The sequence below is a fragment of the Eleginops maclovinus genome, chromosome 4 (assembly GCF_036324505.1).
Source record: "Eleginops maclovinus isolate JMC-PN-2008 ecotype Puerto Natales chromosome 4, JC_Emac_rtc_rv5, whole genome shotgun sequence".
In the NCBI taxonomy this organism is placed as follows: domain Eukaryota; kingdom Metazoa; phylum Chordata; class Actinopteri; order Perciformes; family Eleginopidae; genus Eleginops; species Eleginops maclovinus.
This window is the reverse complement of record NC_086352.1, coordinates 13790326-13801736: the sequence shown is the minus strand read 5'-3', so window position 1 is coordinate 13801736 and position 11411 is coordinate 13790326. Positions and strand designations below refer to the sequence as shown.

The 11411-nt window shown below is 40.5% G+C and overlaps 2 protein-coding genes across 3 annotated transcripts; one reads left to right on the top strand and one right to left on the bottom strand.

Moving 5' to 3' along the window:
* Window positions 1–190: 190 nt before the first annotated feature.
* On the bottom strand, window positions 191–11212 carry ddx21 (DEAD (Asp-Glu-Ala-Asp) box helicase 21). 2 transcript variants are annotated; one of them, XM_063882610.1, is made up of 16 exons: window positions 11027–11212; window positions 9644–9877; window positions 9297–9437; window positions 8939–9014; window positions 5279–5457; window positions 5065–5182; window positions 4664–4849; window positions 4203–4348; window positions 3813–3962; window positions 3407–3568; window positions 3153–3272; window positions 2763–2836; window positions 2356–2515; window positions 1939–2073; window positions 1528–1572; window positions 191–1064 (listed from the first exon to the last, which is right to left on the bottom strand). In XM_063882610.1, exons 1-16 carry the CDS (start codon window positions 11108–11110, stop codon window positions 801–803), a joined length of 2274 nt encoding a protein of 757 aa, XP_063738680.1. In that variant the 5' UTR covers window positions 11111–11212; the 3' UTR covers window positions 191–800. The 2 variants fall into 2 exon arrangements, with proteins under 2 accessions (XP_063738680.1, XP_063738681.1); XM_063882611.1 differs by having other exon boundaries at window positions 9644–9874; window positions 11027–11189.
* On the top strand, window positions 6509–8445 carry LOC134863482 (zinc finger BED domain-containing protein 4-like). Its single transcript, XM_063882021.1, has 2 exons — window positions 6509–7162; window positions 7462–8445. The coding sequence occupies exons 1-2, from the start codon at window positions 6567–6569 to the stop codon at window positions 7955–7957; spliced, it is 1092 nt and encodes a 363-aa protein (XP_063738091.1). The 5' UTR covers window positions 6509–6566; the 3' UTR covers window positions 7958–8445.
* Window positions 11213–11411: the final 199 nt, after the last annotated feature.

Below are 11411 nucleotides of genomic sequence, written 5' to 3'. Positions count from 1 at the left end.
ATCCCTCCTATGGAGTAAAGCAATGCGATATCAGGAAGCTGACTGCAGTTCTTAGTTTCTCCTTATGTGTTGTGTACTCCTGTTGCATCTTCTTTAACTAATATGCTGCCACGACATTCACATTGAAATTGATACTTCAAACATTCATGCAGGTTTATATGTTACTTCCTTTTAAAACAATAAACACAACTCGAGTTGACCTTTTTTTAATGAATATAATTTCATTCAAATGAATGGAAGCAGTAGACACAGTTATTAAATAGAGGCAATTGCAAAGCAATCATTCCACTCCTCTTTTGGGAAAGAGGTTTCAGCCGAGGGTAAGGCAGCAATCCGACACCGAGCATAACTGTAAAGGTTAACACCCATAAATGTCACAAATTTCATCCTATCATGAGCTACAGCACGTGTCACCAAACGAAGACCATGTCAGGTCTCACAAAAAGGCTGCCAGTGGTCCTGTGTTAATACTACTGTATAGAAGTTGCAAATATACTCATGTATCTCCTATGTCTCATGTAATCGATCTGCAGTGTTTTCTGCTGTCAATATATTGTACCCAAAATTTCTGATGTTAAACCAGTAAGAAATGGCTAAATTAACATAGGAAAATGTGCAACGTTCACTTTAGGGGAAATTGGTCAGTTAATGTATTTTATTAAGCAAGTTGTTAATATTTGAGGGATTACAATTCAGCTCGTGTACTGATGGAGAGTCTTCGATCCTAACTGACAGCCAATAAAAACCCCTGCCAGCCCAGGAGAGTGACAGTCAGTCTTATCAGTGTGCAGGTTGGACCTTCAATAATCAAAAGCTTGACTGAAGTTGCGTTTGTGTCCTCCTCTGTTGTTGCCAAATCCCCCGCCCCCTCCGCCGCTCCTGAAGCCGTTACTTCGGCCGCCGCCTCCTCCGAAACCCCGCCCCCTTCCACCTCTAAAGCCTCCTCCTCCTCGGTTACCGCCGCCGAACCCTCTGTCGCCACGGTTATTAAACGGCTTCTCCTCCAAATCTGGGAGCTCTACGGCTATAGTCAGTTGCCAACGACGACCATCCTTCCAGCCATCCTGATAAAAGGTAAAGTAAAAACAATGTCAGCAGGAGGTTTGTCAACTTCAGGAAGAAACACCTGTCAATAATTAAGATGAACTAATTCAAATTTTCTTTACTGATTTAGATTGTTTTTGCTTAGCTCTGAAGTGCCACCACTTCCGTATATTTATAATAGGCAGTTCTTCTGTACATCTGATCATTCTGCATATCCCCTTATTTATATAACAGTATTCATTCTAATGTAAAGTTCTTAATTTTATACTATTTTACAAGTATGTATTTGTGTTATTCCAGCAACTTACCTGTGCCACTATCTCTATTGCAGTACTTACTTACTTTATCCATTGTATGTTGTTGGATGAGCGTTCTAGTTTGATGCATATCTATTCTTTATATTTTACCACAGACTATTTATATTCTCCAATTAAATCTTGAAGACACTAAAAATCCAGGGCACATATTCACAGTTGTTCTTACCTGCATCTCCTTGACTTTGTCAACTGGGATATCGAAACAAACTCCCTGTAATAGACAAAATGAAAGATGGGAGATTTGTAAATAATTCCGTCACTTTTTTTTGGAGACAAACAAGCATTGTTACATCTTTAACAAATGTACACTTTGATAACAGATCTGTGGCTGTTTACATGCCAAAAACAAAAGGTACTCTGCTTTGTCCAGAAGACACATATAAACATACTCTTCCTAGTACAGGGATTATTCAAACCTCCATTTAACCTTGGGCTTATAGAAGTAGTATCTGAAAAGCTGAAATTCTTAAATAGCTCCCATACTTAAATACATTTTGATCTGGAATTTAAAAACTACGTATGCAACAAATATAACCTTTCATTTGTTTATGAGCAACATATTTGTGTGTTTACATACCATTTTGCCTTTGAGGAAGGTCATTCCTCGAACATGTTGCTCAAAGTCTTCTCCAAGCTGTTCTTTGATGCTTTTCCAGGCGTAACCGAGATTATGCATCTCCTGAGAACAAACCATCTGCATAGTGGTGTAACCCTGAAAAACAACAATTGGAGTTTGGGTTAGACAGCACTTACAAAGCATAAATTATTCATGACAGATTGTAAGTTGAGGAAAAGCGCAACATATTTAAGGAATAACATGTAATGGGAGTGCAAAAGGGCTGTTTCAGGAAATCCTGTGCAGGGTAGAGATGCTGCAGTATTTTTTAAGTTAACACTTCAATCCTTTAAAACATATACTTTGTCCTGCAATGTTTTCAATGCCATATTTTTTGATGTTTCGGTTGTTTATGGTGAGAAGAAAAAGCAAACTTACAGTATCAGAGTTCAGCAGGGATCTCTGCTCTAGATTTGTTGCTCCAGAAATGTGTGCCAGAGCAGCAGCAAGCGCCTCAACTGCTCCTCTCTCCTCTATCAGCTTCTCAGCTGACGCTTTGAAGTACCCGATGGCTGTCACTGGAACCGAGTCCAGAAACCTGGACACAATACAGGAGCAAACTTAGAACAATCCAATAAGTAACTGAGGATTTTTAGGATTGTGCTATATGGAGCCACTGTTTAAAGTCTATGTAAGCATTGTACGTTTCCCAAATCATGACAGAGGCCTTTATTATTAACCAAACGTCATGGTTTGCAAGTTTCAAATAGCGATCAATTACAGAGGTTTCAAACTTTCTAAGTTTGTACGGTTGCCCTTGGCGCTCACTCTACAGAATTACTTACTTGACGGCATCCTTGCTTGATGACTTGATGATATCGTTGGCAGTGGGAACGCCAACTCTTCTGAATGTGATACCCTGGAATAATACAAATAAAATAGGTTGATACTTAATATAAACACATCTGAAGTAGGGTCACACAGATTACATAGAATATCTTTAGTCTATAAAATGTGCACTTTTACACTATTTTCAACATCAGCAGCCTCCTTAACTCTTGCTTCTCTAAACATATGCTCTCTCACTTTTTTTATTCCGCCCCATCCTTTTTTATTTATTTCCATCCCCCAAAGATGTAACTGAACGCATTGTTTGATTTGAAACATTTCAGAAACACCAAAAGCCTTCAATCTCAGTCTTGCTTTGATTTTTTTTTTTTTTTTAAGACACTTACTGCTTTGTTTTCCACATAGCGCAGCTGGTCCTCCTCTTTCCTCTGGTAGAAACAGATGCAGACTCCGGTCCTGCCTGCTCGGCCCGTACGTCCTGAACGGTGGATGTATGACTCCACATCCTATCAAGAACCACAGAGACCGAAACAGTTCAAATTATTCATTAAAATCAACATTTTAAGTCATTTGTTGTAATTTTCTTTTTAAAAAAACAAGAAATGTTTTATATGCTTTGAAATTCTTGTAAACATCACACCTTGGGTGGAGAACACTGGACCACCAGGTCGACTTCAGGGATGTCTAATCCACGGGCTGCAACATTGGTAGCAACCAGAACCTCAAAACCACCACTTCTGAATCCCTTCAGTGTAATCTCTCTCTGTTTCTGAGGGATATCACCGTGGAGGGACTGGCAACTCTGATATCAAAATGAAATAAGAAATGAAGCATTAAACATTTGCTTACTTATTCATGAGTGGTATGGTTGAATTGACACATCAAACAGTCAACTGTTTAAGTAGGAAGGTGACAGCACTGGTAAACAAATGAATGAAATGTCAGCTGATCATTGAACAAATTAGAGATTAAGTATTTGTATGAATTTGGCTTTTCATAAACTGTTATGTGGGCCTTATAAGCATTTTGTAAGAGCACGTGTCTACCTGTTTGATGGATGCGTTTAAGGACAGTTCGTTGGCATCTTTCTTTGTCTCACAGAACACGATGGTTTTGCCATGGCTGCCGCTGTAAACCTGGATCACGTCACCTATCACGGCTGCACGCTGAGACCAGTGGCACGCAATGGCCAGATGCTATAGAGGAAAGGAGGAAGAAGGAAGGAAGAAGAGATAAATATTAATCAAATGTGGGTGTTAAAGAAACACTGCTATCTTATCTGCAAATTAACTTTAATGGAATTCCTGAAAAAAAAGGTGTTAAACAGTCTTAATAAATACCACCATCTCTGCTTACAGACATTTTTACAAGAACTAAGCCTAAGAATTAAGGATGCTTTACCGCTTGTTAAATTGCAACTTCACAAACACACTTACTTCTACAGTGGTAGCTGCTTTCTGTGTTCTCTTGCCGATCAGATCCACATGTTTGCAATCTGGTCTCATGTATTTCTTGGCAACCTCGTAGACCCAGGTGGGGCAGGTGGCCGAAAACAGAAGAGTCTGGGGGTTGGAGTCAGAGTCTGGAGAGGAGCACACACACATGTTTTTACTAACCTTTCAATATGCCCACCCACTAATGACTTTTTAATCTACTTTAACGATAAACAGATCAAAATTGTAACACTCCACCTTATACACTGGGGTTGAAGAATTAATACGGCTTTTTACAGAAATGTCAAATTGCAGGAGGCAAGTTATATGATAAAGAAGTCACAACCAACTGTTATAAATATAGGTTTCAAAATAATTACAATGTGTTGTTTCCTAAACGATGAGGCCGAAACACATACATGAATATGAACATACATTGAAAAACATATAGGGATTTACTTTACCTTTCTGATAGGATGTAGACAAAATTTCTTCCACCTGTTCAGCAAATCCCATGTCCAACATTTGATCCACTTCATCCAGAACAACGTGTTTCAGTTTAGAGAGGTCCAGTTTTTGGTTCTGGAGGTGGTCTTTGATGCGACCAGGGGTGCCAACCAAAATATCGATACCATTACGTATTGCTTCAACTAAACGGGAAAAGAGTAGTGGAGAGAATGATAATATTTTTAGTATGCAACCACCCAGAAACTTCCCTAAAACAAACTAATGAGCTGCTATTTACAAAACCAGGTTTTTTACAACATTGAAACGTAAAGAAAATGTATATAAATACTTTTCTTTTTTAAACCGCCATTTCTCCAAATTACTTTTTTAGGGAGATGTGTTTTTGCACAAGACTTACTCTGTGGATTGTACGAGCTGCCTCCATAGAAACAAGTGAGAGAAAGTCTCTTGGTGACGTCTTTGAAGTCCTTAGCAACCTGGATAGCCAACTCTCTGGTTGGAGTTAACACCAGGACCTACGGAGTGACATAAAAGAGTCTCAGTTTTACACAAACACACTCGGAAAAGACATTGGTGCTAGTGTTTAGTGATGGGTTTGAAAGGGTGTGTACCTTGGGAGCCCGGCCTCTGGTTGAATCCACTGCATCTCTCTGCAGCTTCTCCACCAAAGGGATGGCAAATGAGAAAGTCTTTCCTGTTCCTGTTCGGGCTTGGGCAATTACGTCCTCTCCATCAAATACAGAATTAAACGTCTTTGATTGAATGTCAAACAGGTAGCTGACACCCCGAGCTGAGGAAAGGATAGAAAGAGGTCACAGAGAGGGAGAGAAGCAGGAGATCTATGTTAATATTAGGGATGCTCCGATCGATCGGCCGCAGATCGTTATCGGCCGATATTAGGGATGCTCCGATCGATCGGCCGCAGATCGTTATCGGCCGATATTGATCCTAAACAGGTTGATCGGTGTGCTCTCAAAGTGCAGATCATAAAAGCCGATCGCAAATATATATATATATATATATATATATATATATATATATATATATATATATATATTTTTACCGGAGACATTCTGCGCGTGACGTATATTATATGAGACTGTTTTGTTTCCCGCATTCCAGCGCGTGGCTAATTAACCTGCGACTGTTTATCCGCTCTCATGAATGAGGCTGGCACAGGCAGCATGAGTTCTCCGGTCTGGAATTTCCGAAAAAGATGTAAAACTCGCTGTTTGCAAGATATGCAACGCCGAAATACCAAGAGGTGGTCAACAACAACGACAATTTAATACAACTAACCTCATCCGACATTTGAGAACGCGCCACATAACAGAATACGGCGAGTATGAGGAACAAGCCCGGACAAAAAAAAAGACGGCCGCCGTCACTCAGCCCACTGTCAGTGAAACGTTTAGACGTCTGGAGCCTTACAGCAGGGACAGTAAAAGGTGGAGGGATATTACAACAAAGCTCATGGAATTTATTGGACTTGACGAGCAGCCTCTTTCTGTGGTGGAAGACACGGGGTTCCGCCGGTTGATATCATTCCTGGAGCCACGCTATGCCCCCCCTGGACGTAAATACCTGACGGATGTATGTCTCCCTCATCTTTACGAGACCGTTTACACACACATCGACAGACTTTTGAAAGACAATGTCAAATCAGTCAGTTTTACAACTGATATTTGGACGTCGAGTGCATGTCCTTTGTCGATGTTAAGTTTAACAGCGCATTTCATCGACCCGAACTTTCAGCGACACAACCTCGTACTGCACTGCCAAGAATTCACGGGGTCTCACACAGCCGAAGCTTTAGCAGGGGTCTTCGGGCGTATGTTTGAGTCCTGGAGCATCCCAAGAGAGAAAGTCCGTGCTGTTTTAAGGGACAACGCACGGAACATGGAAAAAGCCATGAGAGACGCAGCTTTGCCCAGCTTACCATGTATGGCACATACGCTACAGCTTGTTGTCTCTGAGGGAGTACTGTCACAGCGAAGTATTTCGGATATTATCAGTTCAGGGAGACGCATCGTCGGGCATTTTAAACATTCCCAGTTAGCGTACTCCCGTCTTCATGATATTCAGAAGCAACTCGGCCAGACAACCAAAAGACTTCAACAGGATGTCCCAACAAGATGGAACAGCAGCTTGTACATGCTCCAGAGTCTCTTGGAACAGAAACTGTCTCTTTCTGCCTATGCCGCTGATTATGAATTGCCGTGTTCATTCACTAGTAACCAGTGGAAACTAATCGAGAATATGACATCCCTCCTCGCCCCATTCGAGGAGCTCACGCAACAGATCAGCTCATCATCTGCAACAGCTGCTGACGTTATTCCGTCCATTAAAGCCCTCACACGTCTCCTGGAAAAAACAGCTGATTCTGACCACGGAGTGAAAACTTCAAAAACAACATTGCTGGAAGCAGTCCGAAGACGATTTGCTGACATTGGATCTGAAAACCTCTATGTAGTTGCAACCATTATGGATCCAAGGTGAGACAAACTTATTTTACTTAGCCTAAATAATCTAAATTCATTACAGTCTCACAGAGGTTACATTAAATGAGATGGTTCATGTTTAGCATCTGTAGGGTTCCCAGGGGAATATGTGTGATTGATCTCATGGTTAAAGATAAATAAATCAATGTACACACTGCCACTCTTCTACATTTTGTCTGTTGTTACTTGCCATGTGGCAGTTCAGATGTGCAGTTCTAAGTGTTTAGCAATGGAGATATGTGTAGCCTACAGAACATGCAATTAATTTCAGATTTTTTTTTCTCAATTTAAAGATACAAAGACCGATACTTCCCTGACCATCTCAAGCCACACCTGCGTGATGTGCTTCGGGATGTTGTGGCTGCCCTTCCAGGCCACAGCACTGAACAACCCATCAGCTTGGAGGCGTGTGGGTCTAAGTCACCACAAAAAAAGAAATCAGCTGCCAGCTCTCTACAAGCTATGTTTGCAGAGCTAGTAGATGAAAATGAGGAACTGAGAGCTGAGGAGTCTCCACTCACCTCACAGATAAACCTCTACCTCTCTGAGCCCCTGACACCATATAGTGGACAGCCACTTGCTTACTGGCAGGCTAATAAGGAGCGGTTCCCCGCACTTGCAGAAGTGGCACGAGCCTACTTGTGCACACCGTGCACCAGTGTGGATTCCGAAAGACTATTCAGCACCGCAGCACATGTTGTGGATGAGAAAAGGAATAGGTTAACCTCCAAAAATGCAGAGATGCTCATATTTATCAAGAAAAACTTGCCATTTATGCTTGAGAATTAAGTAAGATAGGCTCACCTTAAAAAGAAAATATGGTAGCCTAAGCAGTACCCTGGAGTCTGTTTTTCTCAGTTTTGGTCTTTGACTTTTGTTGGCATAACTTGGGAAGGCTGTTATTTTGTTTCATCTATTGGAATACATTTGGTTTTTTGTTCCATTAATGGAACTTGCTTATTGCCTCATAGTTAAGGTTTGTTTGTTTGTGCTAAGGTTATCTAGACTGTGAACTACTCTCGTGTAGAGAATAATGAGAAATATTATTATTTTTCCCATCAAATGGACATCAATTGTGTTTCCTTATGGTCAATTTTATTTATTTTTATTTAATTTAATCTATTGCTCTTGACAGGGCAGGGTTTAAAGGTACTTTATTTGTCACATATACAGCTAGTACAGTTTACACAAATAAAAAGTTGATTGTGGTACATAAAGATCTTGATTGTGTTTATTATTTATTTTAGTACAAATGGTTTTACCACTTTAAGTGGTGCACAAGGCTACATTGTAAATACAGGACATTGAGGATTATTATTATTATTCTCCCATCTATTCTGTGATCGGTGATCGGTATCGGTATCGGCAGATATATGATTCCTGTGATCGGTGATCGGATCGGCCCCCAAAAATGCTGATCGGAGCATCCCTAGTTAATATGATATTTAGCACAATTTGAAGTACTCCAGCAGCTCCAAAGCTAAGTTAACACAGTATTTTCAGTACATAACAAAACATCTGAACTCAATAGATAAGATCAGGGTAAAGGGGAGGATTAACAGGTCGAAAAATGTTTGATGTCTTTTTTTAAACTGGTATTTACTTTGCAACCTGTATACATGAGTTGTTTAGACAATTAAAATGCTATAAAAAGGTTCCGTTTTTTGGCAGACCAAAAAGCATGTCGATTTTGGAAATGTACAAGTACACCTCTGGTCCCAGGCCACAGCGGCAAAAAGTAAGGAATAGAAATGTAAATAGGTTCTTTACCTTTTAGTTTATCGATGGTCACTTGGGAGATCCTGAAGTTGGAGAAGGCCCCTTCCTTCTGCTCTGGTGTCTCGTCCTGAACAGATAAATAGAGTTAATCCAAACATTAAATTGAATGTAAGATATATACACATACAGTACACACAGATGAATGTTTCAATAATTTGTGGGACTTTTAAATGCTTTAAAACCAGCCAAGTAGTGAAAGGCAGCATGTTTTCAAATCCACCAAGATAATATAACCAAACTAACAAACAGAACTCAAACTTTACCACTTATTCTAAATACAGCGTGGCAGAATTATCATACAGTAACAACACAAACTTCCATGTTCTCCTGAGAGAATAGCTAGTCATACCGTTTCTTTTTCGCTGTCGCTGGCAGAGTCCTCACTGGAATGGGCCGGTGTCTGGATGGGCGTCTGAACAGAGGTGTTGGGGGAGGAATGTCCGTTGGTTTCTGCCTCTGCGATTGCTTTCTTATTTTTCTTGTTTTTTTTCTAAACCCAGAGATAAAAAAGAAGACAAATGTGAGAAAGAGGGGCAGAGAATAACCTTTATAAACTGTTCACTGCTTTCCAAGTGAAGGTGCCTCTAAACAACTTCGTGAATATTTAACAGTTTGTTGTCCATTTGAAGAATACGCCTTTTTAGATAAGAAATACAAATATAACTATATATTTAAATCAAACATCACAACACTGACCTCTGTGTCTTCTTCAGCAGTTTTCTTTTTCTTAATTTTTTTGGGTGTTTCAACACCATTACAGTTGCCATTCATGTCTGTGTCCTCAACTACGTGTCCGATCGATTGGTCCACGGCCAGCTTGTCTTTCTTCTTTTTCTTCTTTGGTGCTGGAGGTTCACAGTCTAGCTCCTCCTGCTCTGCTTGGTCCTCCAACTGCTTCTTCTTCTTCAGCTTCTTGCCCTCTTTGGTCTTCTTTAATTATAAACAGAAACAATAAAGGGAAAGAGGTTTCAGTTAAAACAAATTCAGTGCTTATACGAACGTAAGGTTTAAAAGGCTGAACAATAATAGGCAGTTTGTTGCAAATCTCTTTGCTGCTTTCTTGTCATATTGCAATTCTGCTGACAAACGACTTCCAACTTTGGTTAAATAAGGTATAATTAGCGATGGGCGGGTGATATCAAAGCTCCAAAGCTTGTTTCACCCCTGTCAAGTGCACTTTCAGTACATTTTGTGGCAGCTAATCACAAATAGAGTACAATTGGGCATCCACACAGAATGTAGTATACACAATGTAAAGTGAGCAAAGCTGCCAACTTCCCTTGTTGTTTTTACATAAATTACAGTAACGCAATATCCATTACTAACCATTAACACTCCTTCAAACGATGCTCACTGAAATACTTACAAGGGCTAACTGAACTGATTTACATCAATAACAACATGTTTTTATGTAGCTATGCGTTGTTGTTACCAGGTTACTTGAGAGACATCTTAAAAGGTTAAATAATGCGAGTTTACAAATAAACAACTTATACCAGGCTACAATAAAGAGTCTGTTTAAGGAAAACAACGGAGTTTTTTTTACATCAACGCAAGTAAACATGATATATAGCCTGTAGTTACAGCACACATTATCATAAGCAGCAGCGATCATTAACTTAAATGCATAGTTGTACAGTTGTGAGCAAGTTGTTTTGTAAGCTTAACAGCAGTCGAGCCCAGCTGAATAAAACGTCATCAGGCGGCGCCAACAGCGCAGATACCCACATCTGACCAGTGTGTTAAAGGCCTCCAAGTTGTTCCTAAATACATCCACGTGATCTATAGATCAGCGCATCAACACATGGGCATGCCATGTGATCTTATAGCTAGGCAAATTAAGCAACCCATGTTAAAATGAAGCAGTGTATTACACGTATCTAAAAATCACACTGCAGTTGTCCATTTAAAAAATGTTGCTGGTGATCTTAACGTTGGTTTGCTAACAGCTAGCTAGCCGATTAGCCGATGCTAGCACGTTGAGCCACATGTTGTCAACATGGAGGACCCGGAGAAGAAGTCCCACGAGCAACGTGGCTATTTGAGTCTGTCCGTGGCGACATGGCAACTGCTGCTCACCTTTATGGGTTTAGCCTCCGCGACAGTGTCCACGTCGTCCTCCATAGCTTGATCGTCACTCTCAAAGATGATTTTTGTCGGCATTTCTCTTTCTGATGGAACCCCTCAGCGTAGACAGACAGGCTAACCCTCGGGCACGCGGATGGAAAGGAACGCGCAAGACCAGGTGCGCGCTTGCGAGGAATTGTGTTCACGAGCCTGACATAGAAATAGAAGGGATAGATTTGCACCACTAGCGTCAGAATACCGTTTGTCCGCCCCACAGAGGGGACATGTACAAAAGCAAGAACATTACCCGCTATCAGTGGTGGAAGAAGTATTCATGCTTTACTTGAGTAATAGTACCAATACATTATTGTAAAAATACTTAATTAGTAAGTTCAAA